This window comes from Nicotiana tomentosiformis, chromosome 11 (assembly GCF_000390325.3).
Source record: "Nicotiana tomentosiformis chromosome 11, ASM39032v3, whole genome shotgun sequence".
In the NCBI taxonomy this organism is placed as follows: domain Eukaryota; kingdom Viridiplantae; phylum Streptophyta; class Magnoliopsida; order Solanales; family Solanaceae; genus Nicotiana; species Nicotiana tomentosiformis.
In genome coordinates, this window is record NC_090822.1 from 122,388,528 (window position 1) to 122,414,521 (window position 25,994).

At 34.3% G+C, this 25,994-nt stretch overlaps 2 protein-coding genes across 4 annotated transcripts; both read left to right on the top strand.

Annotated features, from left to right (window-relative positions):
- Positions 1 to 13,130: 13,130 nt before the first annotated feature.
- Positions 13,131 to 22,741, top strand: LOC104115946 (outer envelope protein 80, chloroplastic). 3 transcript variants are annotated; one of them, XM_009626691.4, is made up of 16 exons: positions 13,131 to 13,846; positions 14,569 to 14,662; positions 14,828 to 14,910; positions 15,016 to 15,110; positions 15,196 to 15,265; positions 16,660 to 16,753; positions 17,552 to 17,636; positions 17,741 to 17,776; positions 18,632 to 18,785; positions 18,864 to 18,998; positions 20,637 to 20,707; positions 20,799 to 20,877; positions 20,978 to 21,093; positions 21,221 to 21,368; positions 21,897 to 21,966; positions 22,488 to 22,741. In XM_009626691.4, exons 1-16 carry the CDS (start codon positions 13,223 to 13,225, stop codon positions 22,640 to 22,642), a joined length of 2,109 nt encoding a protein of 702 aa, XP_009624986.1. In that variant the 5' UTR covers positions 13,131 to 13,222; the 3' UTR covers positions 22,643 to 22,741. The 3 variants fall into 3 exon arrangements, with proteins under 3 accessions (XP_009624986.1, XP_009624987.1, XP_018633113.1); XM_009626692.4 differs by having other exon boundaries at positions 13,705 to 13,846; positions 14,573 to 14,662; positions 14,820 to 14,910; XM_018777597.3 differs by having other exon boundaries at positions 13,705 to 13,846; positions 14,573 to 14,662.
- Positions 22,742 to 23,680: 939 nt separating this feature from the next.
- LOC104115947 (cytochrome c-type biogenesis protein CcmE homolog, mitochondrial) lies at positions 23,681 to 24,943 on the top strand. The gene has a single exon (XM_009626693.4). It carries the CDS (start codon positions 23,826 to 23,828, stop codon positions 24,684 to 24,686), a length of 861 nt encoding a protein of 286 aa, XP_009624988.1. The 5' UTR covers positions 23,681 to 23,825; the 3' UTR covers positions 24,687 to 24,943.
- The last annotated feature ends 1,051 nt before the right edge of the window (positions 24,944 to 25,994 follow it).

A 25,994-nucleotide genomic window follows, 5' to 3' on the forward strand; every position in this document is an offset into this window, starting at 1 on the left:
GAATTTGAAGCCTCGTCTCTTTATATATATATTGGGCTCTGTCACTATGTGTGTGTGTGAGAGAGAGAGAATGATGCTTTTGCTTTAGTCCATTGGATTCCGAATGATTTGAATTTTCGAATATAACGAACTGGTCCTCTACTTTCCCACCAAGAAAAACCACCCCAAGGGTAGATTATTTGTAATTTTACCCCTCGACATGTGGTTAATTGCATTAGTACCCTCCATTTTAGAGGCCATATCAACTCGACAGGTAGCTCGATGCACAAAGATCGTAGCAATAGAATGGTTTGCTATTTTGTTTGGCCAAACTTTTTTTTTGGCCAAAAGTACTTTTTTTTTGGGGTCAAAAGTGCTTTTGGCTAGGGGTGCTTATCGGACGGATAATTACGATTAACGGTTCGGCTTAACGGTTATCATATTATAAATATAGTAATCTGCTAACCATCCAATAAGACAACGGGAGGATTGGTATCGGATTAACAATTATCATGCGGTTATCGGGCGGCTTATCGGCTAAACCAAATAGAAATTTTCTCAACAATCATTCAATCAATCCCAAACAGTTTCAAATAAATACCAAATTTTTAATACCATCTAAGATCTAACCAAACAGTATTTTTTAATTGAAGAGTCTTCAAGACTACTTATACTGTCATACACGTATTAACCAAATTTTTAATACCATCAACACTACTCATATAGACATACACGTATTAATCGTTGAGATTTCGATTTTTTGATTTCTCAGTTTTCAGTTCAAGAGAGAGACAAGACTGGCGACTTCTCTGCCTCTGGTGGATGCAGACAATTGAGAATTAGAAAATAAAAATTAGGGATTTAGCCATTTAGGGTTTCAATAGTACTTTATATACATATGGGTAGAAGTGTAAATATAAAAATTCTTAACGGGTTAACGGTTTACCCGATAAGAAAATTGAGTAATCCACTCCCAAACCGTTAAGCCGTTAATTATAAAATCTTAATCCGTTCACCATCCATTATCCCGATACCAATAAGCCAATAAGTTATCGATTCGGTTCGGTTAACGGTTTCGATTCGATTTTGAACAACCTTACTTTTGGCCACAAATTGAGGTGTTTGGCCAAGGTTTTAGAAGGAAAAAATATTATTTCTTCGAGCCTTGGCATTTTGAATCCTGTTGAATGGTTGTGTGTTACACCCTGTGCGTCCCAAGGTGACGTATAATGAATATGAGATTTGTTAATCATGATTTAAATGAGTTTAAAGTTATAATATGACTATATATGATGTTTGGATAAAACATATAAAGTTTAGGGAAAATCGAATTAAAGTTGCGAAAAAACCAACTAAGGATTTGCCCTGTAACAGAGCTTTTTGAGAAATAAATTTTTTATACTATATGAGGTATTTTTGGGACATATTATATACCAAATTGAAGATATTGGAATGTAGTTTCCAAAGCTCTTAACCGTTCATTCATAAAACATTCGGATAAAAATAAATAAGAGTCGGAAAATGGGCGAATGAGAGGGTGCAAAGCTAGCACCTTTTGACTTTTCAAAAGTTGATATATATGTCTTAACTCGTCTCTCTCTTCATTTCTACATAGAACCTAACCATAGAACACCATAAAAACAGTCCCTGATCTCGTGTTTCAAAGAATAGTATCATCCCGGGTACGGAATCAAGAAGCGATAACATTAAAACGATCCCTATAACGTAAGTATCGCCTCACTTTTTCTTTGTAAATTGAGTTTTAGAATGTATTTAATAGTTAATAAAATTTCTAATTTCTGTATTTAAGTGTTTAAATATCAAGGAATTTTGACAAATTCATTTCCTAATAGTTAGAACTCACGAGACAATGATCGAAAGCCGTGAGTTCTAGTTATTTGACTTGTAGTGGACTGTTTTGTGGGTTGTTTCGTGTTGCCTTTGGGATGTATATTTTTTTACTGTTTAATGGAGTTTTGGAGGACAAATGGTGTGGAGAAATACCACATAATGATGGAATGGTGGACTGGTCATTCGTCGTTATATTATTTAAGTTGTTTGACACTACTTTGGTTGTCGTTTTATGTATGAAGTGATTAGGGTGTGTACGCTATTTTGTGGTATATTGTGGTGGAGATAAGGTTGGAAAATTATGCTTACATGTTGTTATTGTTGTGCTCTTGTTGTTGTTGGTATATGGTATTGGAGGAGGGTCTAGTTACAGGGGAGATGCTGCCCAAATTTACGTAAAAGAACTACTAGTTTAAGTTGCGGACTTAGCCTTTACTCAACACTGATTTTAAATCTCCTTATGCTATGGCAGATTGAGTTGAGTTGTTTGAAGAATTGCTTGGAAGGTATTAAGGACTCAATGGAGTTAAGGTATGTTAAGGATATCCCTTCTTTCTTTTTGGCATGATCCAAATGATACAAACGAAACGAGCAAAATACGCAACTTTTATAAATGACTCTATTTATAGAAATACTAGGGGTGTCGATATTCTTGATTCCCCATGTGAATTATTATTATATCCTCTATTCATGGGTCTCAGAAAAATACGTATTTGATAAAGTTTGTCCGAAAGGCATATTGATTTTATGATATTCGAGAAATCTTATAAACGTACTTCTTATGCATTTCATGTATTTATGCATGTACATTAACCCATGATCAGAAGGCGTTATATACGCATATATTATATGTATATGGGATATGAGAAAAGGTTACGGCGTTATATACGCACCACCACATGATCAGCTGGTATACGTTGATGATTTTACCCACAGTGGCTGAGATGATATGATGGGATGCCCTCATAGACTTGATGATGTTATGTACGCATATACCTATGCATGGTATGACATTTATACGCACATGCATGACATTATAAATTTTCATGATTCACAGAGCTATTCAGAATTACAGGTTGAGTTCTTTACTCCATGTTTCTTTCATGTCTTTTATATACTATTGCCATGCCTTACATACTCGGTACTTTATTTGTACTGACGTCCATTTTGCCTGGGGACGCTACGTTTTATGCCCGCATGTCCCGATAGATAGGTTGAGAGTTACCCAAGTAGGCTATCAGCTCAGCGGAAGATGTCGATGCGCTCCATTTGCTCCGAAGTTGCTTATTTGGTCAGTATGATTCAGACGTGTATTGTTTAATATGGTGGGGTCTTGTCCCGACCTTTACGGTATTTATCTACTCTTAGAGGCTTGTAGACATATGCCATGTAAGTAAAATATTGTATGGCCTTGTCGGCCTATGTTTAGTGTACGAGTGATCATTTTGGTCTTATAGGCCCAAGTTGGTATTTCATGTTTTATTCTACTTATCTCACGATAGCCTCTCCGGCTCATTTACCTATGATAGTATGATACGAGAGATACATTACGTTGGTACTCGGTTGAGTAAGGTACCGGGTGCCCGTCGTGGGCCATCGGTTTGCGTCGTGACACTGTGGTTCCGGGACTCAAGTTTGGAGTCGCCATGTGAGACATTCGGTTCACGAACCGAAAACCTATCTCCACAACAAGCTCCTCAGTTTGACCCGGTCCGTCACGCTTTTGAGGAGAAATAGAAATAGTTTTTGAGAAGCAGAAAAAAATAATTTTTTTCCAAAAATACTTTTCTAAGAAGTACTTTTGGAGAAAATACACTTAAAAGCAATTTTCAAAAGCTTGGCAAAACACTAATTACTACTCAAAAGTACTTTTTTAAATTAAATAGCCAAACACAAACTGCTTCTCATCAAAAATACTATTTTAAAAAAGTATTTTTGAGAAAAATACTTCTCCAAATAAGCCGATTTTAGAAGCTTTGACAAACAGGCTATGAGTCTCAGTTCTTCTAGAAAAATCAATAACGGGTCACAACTCGTCACAACTCACGGTCGGACTATGTATGTATATAAAGGGAATTTTTTAGGGCAAAGTATAACATTGACCGGTCCGTCAAAACTAATTACATCGTTAGTCAAAAAGTATACCGTAAACTACCACAACAATAACAACTACCATAAAATATTAATATTAATATTATATATATATATATATATATATATATATATATATATATACACACACACACTATCGCCTTTTATTTTGGGAGCGACCAATAATATATATTTTTTCAATTCAATATAGTCGCTCCTATAAAATAATAGCGGCCGGTAGATTTTATATTTTTTGCATATTAATGCACAATATACATAACCAGTACATGTTTTTGTATACTTTGCTAGCAAATATGATTATTTTTAATTGACCAGGTAAATGTGTAACTAGCCAATTATAAAGTCAACTAACAACTGATGACTCCTCTCTTATGAGACTTCATGCATCTCTTATTAGTGTATAAAAAGTTATTCGTGATTTCACTTACCAAATTTCATTGTAGAAGACATGCTATGATATATTTGATCCGTATATAATATCATGAAATGGATTTAAAGTGGCGTTTGATAGGAAGGATGGCCTAATAGGAACAAGCTTTTACAAAATTTCATCAACATATCAAATAATCGTTAAACACACCTCAGTTCAAAAGTAGTAAATTATGTCAATATTAATTCATATGCTAAATTATTTGTCTTATCGAAATAAATTGAAGATCTCACATTATTTATGGAAGACAAAATATATAAATCTTTAACCTATTTTCAGTTTTTTTTTTATTCTCAGAAAATTATCATTATGTTTTAAGCTTAATTAATTAATCACACCAAAAATTAGTTTGGCAATTAACTTAGTTTAAGCTCCTGTTTAACCATGTATTTTGGCTTTATTAAAAAAAATTGAAAACATTGTTTGTTTATAGAATATGAACATGTTTTGGGAAAAAAAACAAAAATTTTCAAGTTCCCAAAAACTGGTTTACGATATTTTTTGGGTGAAATTTTTCTCACTCACAAAACTTCAAATTTTCTTCAAATAAAATGCATGTCCAAACACAACTTCCATTTTCAAGAATTATTTTTCAACAAAAGTTCAAAAACTTTTTTTTCAAGGTTCAATTAAATCGTTGTCAAAACGTTAGCTAAGTCACGTAAAATGGAAGGAGAAAGTTGGCTGCATGCAAACAGAGAGACTGGTAGTTGCATATAGACAGAGGCGGATGTAGTGTATTACATGCGGGTTCAATTGAACCCATAACTTTCGACGTGGAGTAAAAATTTATATGTAAAAATTCATTAAAATTGTAAAAATAGTAGATATGAACCCATAACTTTAAAAATATAATAGGTTCAATGTTAAAAACCTTAAAATTAAACCTATAGTATTTAAATCCTGGATCCGCCTCTACATATAGGTAAAAGTTAAAAACTTAAAGTTGACATTAAAAACATTCGGTTTTGTAATTGACAATTGAAAGCAACACACACTAGAAGATATGTAATGTGCTCGCCATTGCCAAGAGTTTAATTAATTTTATACATTAACAGTATAAAAAACTTATATTATAATATTTGGCGTGCAAAAGAGAATTATGTATTGTTCCGTTTATTGTAGACAAGGCCAAAATTGTCAAGAATTCAAGAGACAAATTATAAGTCTAAGTTTTATGTATTCTTTTATGAGCTAGCTTTTATATTTCCATTGTGGCTTTAGAATATATTCCTTGAATCCCATCTATCAACAAATAATAAAATCAAATGAACATCTCTCTCTCACACACACACATACACTCTCTCACTATATATATATATATATATATATAGATAGATAGATAGATATATATACTACTAAAAAACAGTTGTTTACCGACGCAGCAGTACCGACGGACTTTTTTCCGTCGCTATTCCGAGGGAGTTTCCGTCGGAATCTCTTGGTACTTTTAAACTTTTTAATTTATAATTTTTTTTAAAAATTACCGACGGACAACTCTCGGTAAATAATGATATTTTGACCGGTCAAAATTTAGTTGGTTGTACCGATGCACTCCGTTGGTAAATTACCGACGGACTCTCTCGCAACATTTTGTATTTATATTTTTAAATTATTTTTTTACGTACCGACGATGTCCCTCGGTATATTTAAAAAAAATAAATGAAAAAGAAAATAAAGTTATCGACGGACTCAATCGTTATTGCATTTACATAATATTTACATAATCTTGTACATTATTATTTTGTATTTTTTATTACACAATAGCGAGGGATGCCGTCGGTAAGTCCCTCGGTAAGTTTTTACTTAATTATCTTAGTGATTGATTATTCTATTTATTAAAAATTACACTAAGTGGAACTATATTCGTGGTAATTACACTACTTAAAAATATATTAGTGATAACTAGCTTAGTAATTTATAATTACACAAAGTAAAAGTGATTTTGTAGTATCCTTAACTACATTGATTAACCTATATATTAATAATTACACACTAAGAAGAAGTGTATTAGTCGTTTTCATACGAAATATTAGTGGTGCATCTTATAAATTGATAATTACTGTAAGTAGAAGTGTGTTAACAATGTCCTTAAATAACGTTAACAATTGATTTTCATACACATTGATAATATACTAAGTAAAAGTGTATTAGTTGTATTTAGCTTGTAGATTGATAATTACACGAAGTATAAGTGTATTAATAATATATTTGTAAGTAATGTTGGTAATTGATTAGCCTTCTTTCTACTTCAACATCAACTTCGAGTACCATTCACTATTAATGAATGTTGTCAATGAATCTAAAAAAATTTCTGGTTGTCCAGGGTAAAGATTCTTAAGTGTGGACTTTTTAATCATCCGTTAATTTAAAATATATTAATTATTCCGGATATGAAAAATTCCCTAGATCTTGTTGTCAATGTATGATCTGCATTCGTAGAGTTTTAGCAACTTTCTAACTGTTGATAATTTTTTTCCACTTCTCTTTTGTGGATTACAAGGTATTGAAACATCAATCACCGTGCAAAGTGAGGACCTTGAGGAGATGCAGCGAACGATTCAATAATTTTCTAGGAACTATGCGGATGAACGAGAAAAAAGAAAGCATGAAGAGAAGATTAGGACCGTACTTAGGAATGACATCGAGTCCCTCAAGGCTCAAGTGAACCACTTAATCCGCCTGCCCCGCTCTCCGTCAAAAAACTACATTTTTGAAGAGGACGATAGTAATGAAAACAATATAAATGATTAAGAAGATGAGGGGGAATCCTAAGATGATGAGTGATTTTATGTTTGGTTGGATTGTTGTTTAGTTGGATGTTAACTTTGAATATTTCATTTCGAAGTTTGGTCGGCTAGTTTTGATGTTTGATGGGATAATTTGAATGTTTGGTATGTTTGGATAATTTATAAAGTTTTATTGTTGTTAATTTGTGTTTTATTGTGGTTGCATTGCTATTTTTATTATAATATTCTAGCTGGCAGGTGGTGCATTACTGTTTCTATTGTAATATTCTAGCTGGCAAGTGGTGCAGCAAAAAATAAGCACTACCTGTCAAAAATATACCAGATTTACCGAGCGCCGTACCGACAGAGTCCGTCGAAAAAATTATTTATTTGTCAATCTAGAATTCAAACTTACCGAGGGAGTCCGTCGGTACACTTAAAACAATTTTTCAACTTCTGTTGAACATACCGACGGATATCCATCGGAATATGAATTTGTTCATATTTTTAATTTTTAAATTACTAAATTAAAATACTAAATATACCGATGGTATCCGTCGATACTATTAAATAATTATTTTTAATTTACCGACAGATATCCGTCGGTATTGATATTATTAATATTATATTATTTTATAATATACCAACGGATGTCAGTCGATACGTAAAATTATTTGACCAAATAGTGTCAGAAATGTACTGATGACTTTCCGATGGGGTCCATCGGTAATTACTAAGGGATTCTGTCGGTCGATTTTACCGAGAAAAGATTTACCTACCTACCATTTACCGACGAACTTCCTTCGGGAAAGCCTTGTTACCAATGGACTTCCCTCAGTAATTTGCGTCGGTAAACAACTGTTTTTTAGTATTGATAGATAGATAGAAAGAAAGAGAGATTATTCTTTTACTTGATCAAAGGATAAAGTGAGGTAAGAATACTTACATTAACTCATCATGGTTAATTATAAACATATTTAACAGATATAAATTATGTATTCATTAGTTTGATGTATGTATACATCAGGCGGATTCATGCGTATAAATATTTTTCAGTGATTATTTAACAAGTATTTGATAAAAAGAGAAAAAGAGATGTTTCATACTTTTTTTTCTCCTGCAAGTAAAAACTTTAAATAACCAAATAGGATAAATGCACTTTTACAATAACTATCACGTAGAAAAAGCCTTAGATATTTTTGTAGAAATATTTTAATATCAAGTGTAAAAGTAGTAAGCAGTCTTTTTCTTTCTTTTTTATCGAACACAAAATTAAAGGGAAAATAAAAGTTGCTTCAACATTGGCTTGATTAGTGTTATTGGAGTTTCCATTGCTTTTCGACAGTCACAATGCAAACAAGAGGACAGTGACTTGTAGCTTTCAACTATGATTAGGAATATTGCTTTTAATATTTTAAAAGATGCATAAATTAGTAAAGTTAAAACCTAAATTCTGTTAGAATAAACAGCAAATGAAAATTTATTATGTTCTATTTGGCTATCTCTTTATAATAAAGAGTTATATTAGTCAATTCAAGCTTCAAACTAAGTAATAGATGGCATTGGGAATGCCACTATATGAATAATATTATTATAATACTAATATGGTGAGGTTGGTAACTTGGTATTGTATTGTGTACAACTAATACTATACTTTATAAATAATACCTTACAATTCAGCACGGAACATACAAACATCAAAAATAAAATAAAAAAATGGAGGTACGAAGTATCTATATGGTATATTCCTTCACTAATTCTAAAATTAATACTTCGTCGATAGCAGTTAATAAACAAAAAAAAAATGAGAAAACAATCTCTTGTATCACTATTTACAATTTGAATAGAAGAAAATAAAGTAATATAAACCCCATGTATTTTATCTACTATTAGCTCCTTTATATGTTATTTTACTTAACTATCTCTAATGAAAAAAGTTACATAACTATAAGAATATTTATACAGAATTGATTTCCCAAAAAAATTAAAGGATAACAAAAAGGAAAACTTATCACAAATCTAATATAAAGCATGTTTATTAGTATAATCTCTTGAACCTACTCATTGTTTTATGCTTGGAAAGTTATTCGTGTTCGCTATCCTTCTTTCTTTTTTCCCTTCTTATTTTCAACCGTCAAACAATAAGGAAAGACGTCATTCCTCCTTTCTCTCGCAACCACAACAATCATACAATCGAATAATTAAATTAGACGGGGATAACGGTTGAGCTATCAAACATGTCCGCTACCAAAAAAATCTACATGGCATCCATGATCCTAATCTTGCTTTTCTCATCACTTTAAAGCATGCTTTCCACTAAATATTTTGACAGGAGAAGGGTGTGTAATCCATACATTGTAAATATGAGTGCCCTGGAGAAAAGAAAAAAGGAAAAAAGAAAGAAATCCCAATAATGTTTATCCAACTTTCCATTTATGTGGGAAAGGATTTTGATTGAAGCCTTTACTTTTTTCACTTTTTTTGCGTAGTGACATAGTATAATGTGTAAAGTTGGGATGGGAGCAAATAATTGAACAATAAAACAAAAGTACAAAAGCTGTACTCACATTATAATGCCCAAAAGCACATATTTCAGTGAAGAGATGATAAGGCTTTTCACTTGTGGGGTGAAAAGAGTTAGATGATGCACGTTTCTAACTTATCCAATGTTTGAGGAAAAAAGATTCTTCCCTTTTTTTGGCTGAAAAAAAATAGACACTTAAAGTTTGCCATAATTTTTATTTAGAAATTTTCATAAACCACTATAGTTTGTGTAATTACCATCCGTATCTATTGTTTAATTGTTATTAGTTTGTATTACTTGTATTGAGATGCACAACAAATATAACTTGTATTCGATCGCTCAACGAATACAACAAAGACGAAATACATAAATATATATAAAGAATATAACATGTAGACTATATATAGAGGTATATATAAAGGATATAACTTATATCGATTGTATTCGTTCACGCAACAATACAACCAAGGCGAAATACAAAAACATAAAAAATAGAATGCTCTTGTTGAGAATTGAACTCAAGAGCTTCGCTTACTAATTGGACGCTCTAACCAACTAAGCTATGCGAGCCTTCGCTTACTAAGCGGATGCTCTAACCAACTCAGTTATGAGAGCTTGTTGCTTGCTCTATTGTTTCAACTAAAAATAATTTATCTCTTGTTCATGAATTTGCTCTAAAATTCAAATATAACTACGAATGATAAATTTCTTGAAAGTATAGCTACAAATGGTAACTACAATATATATATTTGATATGTCAGCATAATTTTTTCTTTTTTATTTATATACATTAACTAGACTGTATTTGGATTGAACATTTGTAGTAGACCCATCAAACACATATAACATTGGCTTGGAGAGAGAAAGAGGGTAAGCCGAACATGTTGGTATCAGAGGCAAATTTATGTGGAGGGAGAGTGGGGTACATGCACCCATGCTCCCCCTCCCTAGAATATATGAATATGGATAAACAATACAATTTTTAAAATTATCTATATAAATATGTTTGTGTCCACCCATGCTAAATTTATTACCTTAGTTCACTGGTAAGTTGGTGCCTCTATGGTCTCCCAAGGCAATGGTTCGATTCCAGTCTCTATATAGTTTTTTAAATAAGTTTTTTTTTATATTTAAAAGTTCCTTTTGGCTAAAAAGTAAAAACATACCCCCAAAGTCAAGGGTTCGATTCCTAGTCTCTATATATTTTTTTTAATTAATTTTTTTTAATATTTAAAGGTTCCTTTTGGCTAAAAAGTAAAAACATATCCCACTTTTTGAGGAAAATTTGGGTATAATCGATCAAATCCCTAAAAACAAAATACAATGTCTCCATCTCAACTCTCTCTCTCTCTCTCTCTCTCTCTCTCTCTCTCTCTCTCTCTCTCTCTCTCTCTCTCTCTCTCTCTCTCTCTCTGTTGGCTCTATGTGACCGTGGAATGTGGATTCTTTAAGAAAGTAGTAATTTCTCCTACATCACTCCATGTTCCTTTAAAATTCTCAAACTACTCTCTCTCTTTTTCCTTCTACTACACTTGAAGTCTTGAAGTCTTGAATTTTGATAGTTTAATGAATTTGTGTACATATTGTGTTTGAGAAAATGCTTGGCCGAGTCAAAGATTGAAATCCATGAGAAAAAGCATTTATGCGAAGGAATTTTGGCTTCTGTTACTTGGGACCTCTGTCCAAGTTTCAATTTTATTTTTTAGTTGTACGTATCATTGAGTTGGTAAATAAAATTTGTTTTAGTTACCAAAAAATAAATTGAACAAGGAACTACATATACTATCTTAAATATAATGGTGCACCCATGTTCTCAATCTTTGAAATTTCTTCTACATCACTCCATGTTTCTTTAAAATTCTCAAACTACTCTCTCTCTCTCTCTCTCTCTCTCTCTCTCTCTCTCTCTCTCTCTCTCTCTCTCTCTCTCTCCCTCCTTGAAGTTTGAAGTCTTGAATTTTGATAGTTTAATGAATTTGTGCACATATTGTGTTTGAGAAAATGCTTGGCCAAGTCAAATATTGAAATCCATGGAAAAAAGCATTTATGCGAAGGAATTTTGGCTTATGTTACCTGAGACCTCTGTCCAAGTTTCAGTTTTATTTTTTATTTGTACATATCATTGAGTTGGTAAATAAAATCTGTCTTAGTTACAAGAAAATAAATTGAACAAGGAACTACATATACTATCTTAAAGATAATGGTACACCCATGTTCTCAAAATCCTGAATACGCTTCTGGTTGGTATTCAAGACTTAGACGTTATTTTGTAACTTATGGGCTTTTAGTTTCAATTGTAGGGGCAAGTGCATAGATAACCATTTTCAGGGATGCTATTTAGTAATTGGCCAATACTTATTTTTGTCCTGAAATTTTAAACTAAAAGTTTTAACCTTCAGGACAATCTAAGACATTTTTTTTTCCTGAAAAATAAACTGATAAACTAAAATCCAGGACGCACTGGCTAATTTTTAAACACAATCCTTTAAAGTGGCTACTTGCTGTCATTACATATAAAGGCTGGGTTTGGCCACTTGGGCCATTCAGGACGAAGCTCCTCACATGAATTTTTTGCTGGTTGTCCCTTTTTGTATCAACTATTTAATAAATAACCATTTTAAAAATTTCTCTAGCAACTTATGGACATTTTAGACCATTGTCTGAAAAAAAAAAAGGTTTTAACTCAGCTTTTGCTCATCTGCCACAAATGAGCTTGCACAGAAGTTGGAAAACAGTTTTTAGTTGTGTTTAGTAACAGAAAAGTTGTTGACTAAGCAATAGGTCAAATTTTAAAATTTTAAAACACACAACAATGACACCAATAACTAAAAAGGCTGCTGTTTATTATAACCTCCAATTCTACTATGTTACTACTAATCCTAATCAAGGGGTGAGCATTTTAAGTTTAATATAGTCATTTAGTTAATGCATGAGATAAATTTGACTAGAAATAAATAGCCACACAATTGAGATGCAATTATCATAGTAGTTACTTCTTTAGTTAATATGTAGTGATTATTGTTTTTTTCTTCCTATAAAACTTATATAATCAAATCTCTATATAACAGTTTTGTTTGTTCCGATATATTTTTTTGCTTCTATAGAGAAATGTTGTTATAGAAAACATATATTATAATATAAGATAAAAATTGATTCCGAGAAAAGTTTGACTTTTACAGTGAATGACTGTTATATATGGATGCTGTTATAGAGATGTTTAATTGTATAACCATATCATTTTTTTTATTTTTTACTTTTAAAAGTGATAAGTTTCGCTTTGCTAAAATCCGTTAAAAGAAAAAGTGATCCCTACCATAATAATTTGGACAAAATGCAAAATTGACTGGTCGACCGAACATATTTACTAACCAATATATATATATATATATATATATATATATATATATATATATAAAATATTATGAGTTTATAATATACATAAATACAAAAATATATATACATTTTCTCTAATAATTTTATGTTACTGAATTTTATTGACCAAAAAACATAAAAAGGTGTTTGTCCCCTTCTCCGGTCTCTCATCTTCTTCAACCCCTAAAACCCTAGTTTGTTACAGAGCCAAGTAAACATTCAGCTATGCCCCAAAACGACGACGTTCGCTTCACTTCTTCTTCTCTCAAACTCCCTCTCTTTTCTCCTCCTCTTCAACACCATACCCAAAAAAACCCTTTCTTCACCAATCTCCACTTAATTCTCCAAAATTCCAGTCCCCAAAATCCAATTTTACAAACTTTATCCAAATTCCCAATCCCAAAATTTCACCAAAATTTCAATCCCCAAAATGCAATTCTCCAATTCCTTAAAAAACCCAGAAACATCAACCTATTTAACTGGAATTTACCAAAAACCCCACTCATCTGCTCTGCATCAATGGCATTGACTCAGAGTCAGGTTCAGAACAACCCGGATGACTTACCCGGGTCGACTCAGTTATCGGGCTCGGGCCCGAAAATGGGGAGTGGGAATGAGGAGAGAGTTCTGATTAGTGAGGTATTAGTACGTAACAAGGATGGTGAAGAACTTGAACTGAAGGATTTGGAGAGTGAAGCATTAAATGCGCTTAAAGCGTGTCGGCCCAATTCGGCACTTACTGTACGAGAGGTACAAGAAGACGTGCATAGAATAATTGACAGTGGGTATTTTTGCTCTTGTATGCCTGTTGCTGTTGACACTAGAGATGGTATTCGCTTGGTTTTTCAGGTACATTTTTCTTCAGCTATTACTCCCTCCCCTCCAATTTATGTGCAACATTTTCCTTTTTAAATTGTTCAGGAAAAATGACAGATTTCTATATTTAGAAATAATTTAAATTTAAATTTCCTATACCTTTGATGAGATCAACACAAATGTCTATGCTCACCACAAGTTTTATATCTTATTTAGCTTAAAGAAGAACTAATTGATATGTTATTTAGCTTACAAAAGAACTTATTGATATCTTGTTTAGCTTAAAGGTTGGTTCTTTTAGCAGAAAATGATGAATAAATTGAGATATAAGATATTGCATTGCAATGAAGTGGGAGGAGAACAATGAGGTCTTAGGTTAGAATCCCATCAGCCTAAGCCTGGGTGGGTAGAGTTACTCGGTGCGGCTGTACCTGTGCTGGTGGTGGAATAGTGTCAGGATACAATGTCATAAAAAGAAGAAAAATTATATTGCTTTGACAAGTTAATTTTTTTTTCTCCAGAAATAGTGACATTTCACCTTATTTTTTGAGAGTGTAACAATAGTAGGTAATTATTAGTCTAGGATAAACCAATAAAAGTTGTATTGAATAAAAAGAGTTTCCTTTTTGATACGCAAATGAAGATTGTTTTATATTACTGAAAGTTTCTAAACATTCAAATGCATTCAGAAAATGTATTATTTCCTCACTGTTTGCCATGTGTAAGTGCTTATATCTGTTATGTTTTGGCATAAGGTAGAACCAAACCAGGAGTTCCATGGTCTGGTATGTGAAGGAGCCAATGTGCTTCCAGCAAGGTTTATAGAGGATTCTTTTCGAGATGGATGTGGTACGCCTTCCTTATACTCTTGCTATGCGTCCTGTATTGTCATTTCTTTTCATATGCATGAGCTTCTGTTTTGTATTTGTCTTTCAAGTATATTAAATAATCAGCCTATATCTTACATTCTGTCTAGTATGCAACCCATGCTGTGCTTATTTTCAAGCAATGCAGGAAAAATTGTTAATATCAAGCGGATAGATGAAATAATAAGCTCAATAAATGGTTGGTACATGGAGCGGGGTCTTTTTGGAGCGGTTAGCACTTCACTATGATAACTGCAGCCTGTTGTTATTATTTTCCCCCCTTTGGATGCCTTTATTTGTGATGTGGGAAATTTGAGTTATCTTATTGTCCTGTAGGTATCAAGTGTAGAGATGCTCTCTGGAGGTATGATTAGGCTAGGAGTTTCTGAAGCAGAGGTGAATAACATAGCCATCCGCTTCCTTGATAGGACGTAAGAACCTTTCTTTCTTATACCTATGCCTTTTGGTGAATACAATTGCTCTTAGCAATGTCTTGCACGTGCTTGCATGTCTCAGTGGTGAGCCAACTGTAGGGAAAACAAGGCCTGAAACTATACTTCGGCAACTTACTACGAAGAAAGGGCAGGTATAGTTAGACTGGCCTTTCCTATTCTAACAGCATTTATTTTTTATTCCTTTAAAAACTTGGTGTTAGAAAATGTCTTTTAATGTACGTCTTTGATACATAGAAACTTTTACAATTTGAAATGAGTTCTTAGCAGTTTTGTGTTTCTATGAGTGTAGTGAATTAAAGTAGGCTAAAGTATGTTAGAGTAGCAAATTTCATATTATCCCTCTTTCTTTTTTGTTTATGCCCTCTAATATTGCAAAACTTTGATGCTTTGGTAGGAGGCTCATTCTATAGGCTAATATGCTGCTCATTTTTTCCTTGGCAGTTGTCAACTTCAATTTTGGTAAATCAGTAGGAAGTTATAGGTTACAATTCTGTCACCTATTAGAAAGCAAAAAAAAAATCACAGGGAAAAAAAGAAAATGAAAAGATTGCAGTCTTGATCAATAGGTTTGTTTTAATTTCTTCTTTTGGGTTTATCTGAAAGCCCTAAATGTTATAGCTAGCTTTCGCATAAGTTTAGTGTTTTTCCTCTGAATATATATTTGATGTTCCAATTTTCTTATGGTGGCTGATTCATCTCACTAGACAACATTGTTGTTCTAAATGATCGTTCTCCAAATATTTTGTATCACACGTCATTCTAATAAGGGAAGAGTTTTGTACAAAACAATTGATTTCTTTCTGCAAATGGTAACCCCATTTCTAGAGTTTAAGTGTTTCAAAATAATAAGTGAGCTTAACTTATGCTTGACACGTTTATAAATTCTCTGATTTTTGTTTTCTGAAATTCTACGTTGTGTTAATAGTATCCCAGCATCACTTCGCAGCTCACTTGCATGTCTTAAGCATGCAGCTAGATCTTAAAAAAGATATAATGGAAATAAAATGTGTCCAATTGGATTTTTTTGCACCTTCTGATTGAATGATTCCTGTTATCCTAAATTTTGCTGCAAAGGTAGTTGACCTGCACTTTAGTTACTTGGGAAGCATGATAGAGAACGTTAGCATTTAGGCATATTACCCTCCTTCTATCTTCTTTTCCAGACTCTGCTCTTTTATGTCTGTTGCAAGTGCGAAAGCTCTAGCTTTTACTAGTTTATCCATTCAAATATTTATTACTAGAAGTCACAAAGTTGGAGAATGTTTTTACCAGTGTATAGCGAGAGGTCCCCTTAATCATGGTTTTCTCATTGAGAGGTCCAGTTAGTAATGAATATCAAATGACCAAAAGACTCTATCTTACACTTGGCTAGTTCTATAATTTCTTACTTGTGAATTGGCATTAGTGAAATTGCTGATTTTACAAATTGCATGGGAAATTGTCAAATTGTATTTCATCTTTGTTGCGGGGAAATCCGCTATCTTTGTGCTAGTTCGAATGTGAAATTTTGACTATTCTTGTCTAGGTTTACAGCATGCTTCAAGGGAAAAGAGATGTGGACACTGTCTTAGCTATGGGCATTATGGAAGATGTTAGCATTATCCCTCAACCCGCTGGAGGTGATTTAGCGAAGATGGTTTTAACTGTCAAATCATGTCGCACCTCTCTTTGTGCATAACTGCATTTTTATCTTAGTTAAGAGGGGCGTAGCTAGGATGTTTTCTTTTTCTAGTTGGGGTGCGGGAATAGCATTACATAACAGAAATTAAGTATGAAATGACACATAGTATCAAAAGCAAAAAGTATTGTAAGGTATATAGTAAAACATAAGAAAAGAGTGTCCTGGTTAGGAAAATATAGTAACAAACACCATTTCAATTTAGGAGATGTGTTGTGATCAAATGGTGAAACCTATACTTACGCCAAGAATTAGTGTATGGGTTGTAGTCCAAAAAGCTCCTAGTAATTACTTGAACATGGAAGAAAGCCAACCCTTAATTACTAGGAGCCTTTTGGACTGCAACCTGTAAATTAAAGTCTATTTTAACTAGAAAAATAAAAGGCCAAATATAACATGTATTAGATCCAAGAATGAATAAAAATTAAATAAAATTGTGAAATGAGTGGTTAATATTTAGATCTAAGGCATTAGTGGTTACAGCATGATATATCTGTTTGGTAAATTTACAGCCTTATTAATAACTAAAATATTTTTTTGCTTGTGGGTCCTCTTGGTTGCACCTGGTGGCGGACGATGATTAAGCACTATATAGAATGCTGTGCATATAAAAGAGACCATATGCACTACAGAAAGTTTGGTGGTGTCAAGGCCCCTCCTTACCCCTCTGGGCGTTTGCTCTGTATGCTGTAATCTATTGCTCTTTCTGTAAATTAACTTTTTGCATGCAATATTGCAGATACTGGTAAGGTAGACTTAATTATGAATGTTGTTGAGCGTAAAAGTGGGGGTGGTATTTCTGCTGGTGGTGGAATTTCTAGTGGGTATGTGACATTTGAGAAGTTATTATTTTTGAAAACTACTTTCTGTTATAATGTCTCTTTTGGTTGCTTGACTGCCTCTTTAATTGTATGTATTTCAATTTCAGGATCACAAATGGACCCCTTGCTGGATTGATTGGCAGGTACTTTCAGTAGTAGGGAATTCTTTTTGGTGTAGTGTCTTCAACTTTAGGAGATCGTTATTTGGGGTTCTGAACAATCTTGGTCAAGGGTTGACCTTCTTCCATGTTCTTTTAAGATTGTCCAACACTTTGTTGTTTACATTTCTAGGTTGTCTGAATTGAAATTTTTTGTCCTTAACATAAGGATGTGGTTAATCACATTGCCGTACTGGTGAAACCTATACTTATGCCCAGCATGTGAAATTCTTAATTAAATTTAGTTAACATTAGGAAGAACTTTTCAAAAAACTGTTAAGGGTTTAAATTGACTTCTTTTCTCAAAAAAAGCAGCTTATTCAGTGGACTACTTAGAAGCACTAAGCTCAATCCCTTGGGGAGCACTTCTGCGAAATCTACTCTATTTCTGCTACTTTTTGGTGCTTCATTTCTAACAAGCTGCAAATATACTCTAAATAGCTTTTCCGTAAACGGAAAAAAGAAGCCGATGTGACTACCTTTTCTTAGAAAAAAGATACGTGGTTCTGGGTTTAGGGAGGTTTTTAGCTCAGACACTTCCAGGAAATAAATTCTTACATGAACTTCAGTATCCCAGCAGCCACAAATTCTTTCTTTATAAAAAATATAAAACTAGAATTCTTACATGGACTTCTGTTAATAGATAGGATAGCTCTTTCAAACAAAGCCTTATCAATATAGGCAGACATCAGCGCTAGTAGTTAACAATACATGCTGAGTATTAGTAGTTTCTATTATATTCAAGATGTGTGCTAATTTTCACATTGAATCCAAAAAGAAAGTTTCACTTTCAAAATCTTTTTCCTAGAGTATGCTGTTCAGTTTATCTTTCCATTTCAGTTGTGCCATATACCACAAAAATCTTTTCGGAAGAAATCAAAAGCTGAATTTGTCACTGGAGCGAGGGCAAATTGACTCACTTTTTCGGATAAACTATACAGATCCATGGATTGAAGGAGATGATAAGAGGACTTCAAGATCAATTATGATACAGGTAATTTAAGATCTACTAAAGCATATGTCATGGCAGTTAGTCAGAGCTCATTTCTATCTGACTTCATATTTTAACTAGAATTCCAGGACGCCTGGCACGCTTGTTCATAATCAACCCGATGGTAGCCTGACGATAGGACGTGTCACGGCTGGGATTGAGTACAGCCGGCCGTTCAGACCAAAGTGGAATGGAACAGCTGGAATCATATTTCAGGTAGCTTATACATTAATGCTGCTGATAATTTATGCACCATCCGCAGAATGATTATCTTACTTTCTGCCATTGGATGGTTTGCATGGTTATAGAGGGAAGCATGGTGATAAAGATCTTTATTGATTTTTGAAGAGTGTGAAAGTTGATTTTCTAGTCTCCAACTGACATTGAGTTGAAATGGCGACTCCAAGAGAATGAGAATTTCTGCCTGTGAGAAACTCAACTCTTGTTTCCAAAAGGCCCGAAGAGAGATGTATTTGGTGTCAACAATCAAAATGTGTAGAGACCCTCTCATCCATGTAGCCTGTACAGGATATCCTAGCGTGAAATTTACTGCATGCGGGAGGAAACCCTAATTCTTGTCGAGTTGGGAATTTCTAGGATGGGGTTATTTAGCAATTAAAAGTTTTGAATTTTCATCTTGAGTTATTCGTAAAATTTCATTGAATTGGTATTGTTTCAGGGACTAAAGAGGATCTCTACTACCTAAACTTTGGAGTATTCATTCTAAAAGATAAACATTAAATATGCTTTATCCAAGAAAAAAAACCACATCTAATAAAAAGATGAATGTTAAATGTGATTGTGCATTATATTTACATTGTTACCAAGTAATTTTGGTGATTGTATTGTGGTCCTACTACAATGCTGTCACCAATTAGAATCATCCAAAACCTTTTCAATTCTCCACTTAGACTAATTCTTTTGCAAGACGAAAACGAATAGATAATTGGGCATGAATAAGCGCCTTTCTTATAAAAGCCTTACGAGTTGTTTAAACATTTGTCTGAATATTGGTATGTCAGGCTGCTAGTAAAGTTTATAATTCATTTTGAAACTTGTGAAAGGGGTGTCATCTATTATCTTCTCATTTACTATTAGGGTTGATTATGCGCTCTGTTGACTTTCGAAAACAGCCTCTCTACCCCTTTGGGGGTAGGGGTAAGGTATGCGTACACTCTACCCTCCCCAGACCCTACTTGTGGGATTATACTGGGTTGTTGTTGTTGTATGCGCTCTGTTGAATGTGGATATCAAATAAGTGTAATATCTGGCTAGGATGGGGGTATTATCACGTGGGATGACCTTCTGCATATTTCAAAATTTTTTCTAATAGCTTTTAGAAGTTCATAAATATTTTACAATAAATGAACTCGAGAAGAAAATGCTACGGAAGAGTCTGATAGTTAGGATGAGTCATCTGACCTTCGTAGTAAGAATATTTGAGGTTTTGGATGTAATCACCGTCATGTCAATGCATTTAATTACTGGTGGAAAACTTGGAAATAAAGAGCATATTTCGGACTGATGAGTTCAGAGGCAACTTTACTCTAGCAAAAAGAGGAGAAAAAAATATCACTTGTGCTTAGCGATGCAACGATAGCAAGTCCTAGGAATAATTTGAGTTATTTATGCAATAATCAGCAGAAGATGGGCATGAATAGTTTGAATAATATTTTCCGCCATAAGATTGCACTGTAAGAACTAAGAGTGTGCCAAGGAGGATGAAAACTCTTTTCTCGTTTCTAGTCTTGGGGCATCAGTGGAGTTTTTTAATCATTTCCAGTGTCTGACATCCTTTATTTCCCATTTCTGTTAATGCCTTTGCTACTTGTCCTTCCTATTTGAATTTCTCAGCGTGCTGGTGCTCGGGATGACAAAGGGAATCCTATTATAAGGGACTACTACAGTAGTCCACTTACTGCTAGGTATATATTGTTAATGGTTTATGCTGCCTAAAGTGTTGTTATATCTGGCCATAAGAAATTGTCCAATATGTTTCTTTCTGAACTGCTGCAGTGGCAACACTCACGATGATATGTTGCTTGCCAAACTTGAAACTGTCTATACTGGTTCTGGTGACCCTGGTTCTTCGGTGGTCAGTTTTCTAATATTCTGCCAGACTCCTTGTCTAGTGAATAAACAGATAGAAAGAATTCTTGATGTACTCCAAACTTGTTTACCCTGCTGTTTTGCAGTTCGTTTTCAATATGGAGCAAGGGCTTCCTGTGTGGTCAGAGTGGCTAGGTTTCAACAGAGTCAATGCTCGTGCTAGAAAAGGAGTCTTATTAGGTCCTATGCGTCTTCTCGGAAGGTACATTCTCCATTATTTTGTGAGGACTAGCTAGAAAGATGTTAAATTCGGCTGCTCTTCCTTCAACTGTATCCTTTATAAATTCCTCTAAATTAAGTTGCTGGCTATTGTGAGTTTCCTTTTGCAGCTTCTCTGGTGGTCATGTGGTAGGAAATTTTCCGCCTCATGAAGCATTTGCCATTGGTGGAACCAATAGTGTGAGAGGATATGAAGAAGGCGCAGTTGGCTCAGGCCGGTCTTATGTTGTTGGCTGTGGAGAAATTTCATTCCCTCTGGTAAGTGGAGGCAGTTGGAAACTATAATCTGATAGTTCAACACACTTCTCCAGATATTGGTGGTTTTCACTATCTCTCTAATCTATCCCGATGATGCTGGTGCTATCTCATCTCTACCAAGATTGCTGTTGCTAAAGTTCGTTGATTTTTAGACCCCTCTCTATATGGGCGTCTTTCCCTACAATTTATTAGATCTCTCTTTCTCTGTCTCCTTCTCCCTCTACTTTGGTTTTTGTTAATGATAGGGTTTTGGCCAACTTATACACACCTCGATTATGCCACCCGGTAGCTGCATCCTACCAACGGTACAAATATCAGGCAACTTTATCCATCAGTACTTAGGTAGATTGAAGAAAATTTCCAGACGGTTTTTGCCTCTACTATTAACCCTAGTCTCCCATGGTCTTCATTCCAGCTTCATCCTCTGTTAAGCTATACGTTCCTTACAATATTAGTTCTCTGCTAAACGTCTTTGACTTGAATACTGTATGCTATCATCTTTCTTATCATATTCCCCGTCTTCTGCAGATGGGGCCATTAGAAGGGGCAGTATTTGCTGATTATGGCACAGATCTTGGTTCTGGTCCAAGTGTTCCTGGTATGTATCTCTGGTCTGATGTTTGCTTTTGGCTAACCCCCCTCCCCCTAAAAAAAGGTTTTTTTTTGCTTAAACATAAGTATCAGAGTATACTACAATGTTTAATCTTTTCTGATGGCAGGAGTAGTCTAACTTCGACCAGATTGATAGAATAAGCATCCATACTTGTGGGATAATAGGCAACTTAGAGAGGCAAAATTAGTGCATTAAATTTTGACCTGTTCAACCTGCCCAAGTTTGAGGAGCTTCATAACCCTCCCATTTATTAACTCAGCCGATTTTGACCCGCCAAAATCCAGTCCAATCAGCCCATTTGACACCTTTGTAGGCAACATCCGCTAAATTCACAAACATGAAGGGAACTATAAACTAAATTGTCTATTCAATCAAAGTATCAAAATTTATCTACTTGACTAAGGCTCCATTGACAAGCACTCTACTCAAGTCAGTTTAAATCTGGGGGATTTGACATATATTACACTTTGGCATGCTTTTAATTCAATATTGTTTTTCCTTAACAGGTGATCCTGCTGGACCAAGGCGAAAACCTGGAAGTGGATATGGATGTGGAGTTGGTATTCGCGTAGACTCGCCATTAGGACCTCTAAGACTGGAGTATGCCTTCAATGACCAGAGGACTGGGAGATTTCACTTTGGTGTTGGCCTTAGGAACTGATGCTTACTATAGTCCTTACTTGTTTATTGACATTTATTATATCATCTTATTTTTTGGTTTGCCTTCTTAGGTTATAATTCATTTACATCTCTTTTGCAACCTGCATCTTCTAAATCTATAATGCATGTCATTGTAGGGATAGATTTCTAGGTGTGTTTTAGAGATAGATTTCTAGGTGTGTTTTAGCCCTTTAGGTGTAGAAATGACACAAGGTAGCCGCTCCAAAGTGCTGCCATTTAGGAATTAGCTATTGCGTCCTGAATTTCAGTTTTTCAGTTCAAAATAAGTACTGACTAGTTCCTAAATAGCATCCCTTAAATTGGCTATCTGTGCACTTGTCCCCTTTTAGGTAGTAACAAAGACCCGCCAGATTTTATTCTATTTTTTAAAATTCCTTATCATCATTTTGGGACAAAATTAAAGAACAAATTTCAGTCATTGATGATACATATTTGACTCAAGGCATTAATGAAGACATGAAAAGAAAAAGACGAGCAAAAACTCCCCAATTTTATAATTTCTTTATTATTATTTTGGAATAATTAGAGACCAAATTCAGTTATTGAAGATATACAATTTACACATGGCACCAATAAAAACATTTTAAAAGAAAGAAGGCAAGAACAAAGACCCGTCAATTCTATGAATTCTAAAATTCTTCATCATTATTTTGGCATAACTAAACGACATATTTTCAGCCATTTAAGATACACGTTCCGAGATGTTAGTTTGGAGACAAGTTATGGAAAAATGACTTGTTTATGTGATAATGAGTAATATATGAATTGTTATACCGTAAATAAATTTTGAAAAAATTGTTATGCAACAACAATAATTACAAATCTCCCCAGTCTAATCCCATAAATATGATACCTCTATTTTGTAAAGATAAAAAAACTATTTTTATAAGATAACCGAAGTAAAATAATAAGATAATAAAATAACTCAAATAAAATAATAAAATAATAAGATAATCGAATATTAATAGGTAGCGATAGAAATTTAAGGAAAAAGAAAATAGGGGTGAATTGCAACCTCTTTGACCGCACGCTCTTCTTCTAAATTCTCCTTTTCGCCACCTTCTACATTCTTCTAAAGCTAACAACTTTACAAATTCCTTTAAACCCTATAACCCCAATTTCCTCTCCTTTTGAGAAATTCCACAAAACATAAATAAATTTCAATGGCTTCAAATCTCACTTCTCGTTTAGCTTCTCGTCTAGCTTCCCGTCTCCTCCGTTCCGCCGTCACTACCGGCGCCGCCGCCACGACCACCACCACTCTCCCCAAATCCCACCCTTTAATTTCACTCCTCCACCGCCAATCACAGCCCTTAAATTTTTCCCGTTTCAACCCTAACCAACCCCTTTTCACCCTCCGATCCTTCTCCACACTCTCCCGGCCCGCTAAATCCCACAGATCAGCCCGACCCGATATCGGAGCCCGAGCCCGACAACTCCAAACCCGGCGCCTCTGGACTTACGCTATCACATTCAGTTGCATAGCTGGATTCATAGTAATAGTCCTTAACCAATTCCAAGACCAGCTTGTATTTTACGTAACACCTACAGACGCACTATCACAACACTCACAAAACCCTACAAAATCAAAATTCCGACTCGGCGGATTAGTATTAGAAAACAGTGTAACACCAATCCCTAATTCACCTGAAATGGAATTTGTGATTACTGATTTGATTACTGATATTTTGGTTAAGTATGACGGGTCGTTGCCCGATCTTTTTAGGGAAGGGCATTCTGTTGTAGTTGAAGGGTTTGTAAAGCCGTTTACGGAGGAGATGAAGAAGAAAGAAAGTGGGATTTTGAGTGAGAAGAAGTTAGAGGTGACGAAAAAGGCGAGGGGCGGGGATTGTTATTTTGCAGCTACGGAAGTGTTGGCGAAACACGACGAGAAGTATATGCCACCTGAAGTTGCAAATGCACTTGAGAAGAATAAGCAGTTGCTGCTTAGTCAGCAGATGGAAGGAAATGAAAAAGAGGGGGATGGTGATACTGCAGCACCGCCAGCTACAGCAGGGGCGTAAGGGTAAAAATTCTAATTAATTTTTTTTTTTTGGAAATGATGGAGTTTTCTTAAAGTTACAATTTTGACTATACTATTGTTTTAGATTAAATTGAAGGAAGACAGGAAAGTTAAGGGATATATAGGTGGTTTATTGAGGCTATATGATGAATTTTGTTGTCATAGTGTTTGATTTCATATTGTACTAACCCTGTGAAATGGGGTTTGAGTTTAGAATTTTTGGGATACTGAATAAATGAAAGAAATTATTTTTTATGACATTGGATGTTTGTAATTCTTATTGTTTACACTCGATGTAGTGGACATTGATGAAAAAAATCGAGAGGTCGTTGATTACGGATTCTGGTAAAACTTGTAATTGATTTTTTTGGGGAAAATGATGGAGTTCTGTTAAAGTTTCAATCTTAATTGTACTACTAACTCTTTTACATTAGATTGAAGGAAGTCAGTAAAATGATGTGTAGTTGGTTAATTGAGTTTATATAGTGAAATTTATTGTTGTAGTGAATGGGGCTTTTTGATTTCATGTCTTGTACTAACCCTGAGAAATGTGGTTTCAGTTTAGAATTTTTGGAATATTAGTGAATAAGTGACAGGAATTATTGTTCATGACATTGGATATTTGTAATTCTTTTGTCTAAACTCAGTGTAGAGGACATTGATGAAAAGAAATAGAGAATAAATCACTTCTGAGTTTCTTGTCCATGTTTCTTTTAATATAGTGCAGCTTTATTTTACTCGAACAGCATTATTGGTGTCTCCAGATTTCATTTTGTTATGTGTATTGATAGCCAGAGTGTTAAGTTTTTGTTATTTTCTTACGTGACTCTGCACATAGTGTACTTGCTTTTGATGGCAACAACCACACCAGGAATCTATCTTTTACAAATATAGCACTAGAAGCATTGTGGTGATTCATGTTTTTATATGATCATGTTACAAGGAACAGCGATGCGTGTATGCAAGAATTTCTAGGCTTCGCTTTGTAGAATTTTGGGTGCGGAAAAAACTAGGATAGGTAAAGTTTAAGGTTCTGGAATAGGTAAATGGTTCTACGTTTCGGAGACACTTACGGGGTAGAATTGTAGACATGTTTAGGTATTTGATGGGGCTCTGGACATGCTTACTGCTGGCTAACTAGAAACTAGTTATTCAACAAGTGTAACCAACCAAGAAAAGCAAGACATTCAAATTTTAAGGACAGAAGCTTCTAAGTTTTGGAGGCCATTTATGGGTAGAATTCTGGACGTGTTTTTGGTTCTATGATGGGGCGCTAGTCATGCTGACTGCTGGCTAATTAGAAGCTAGT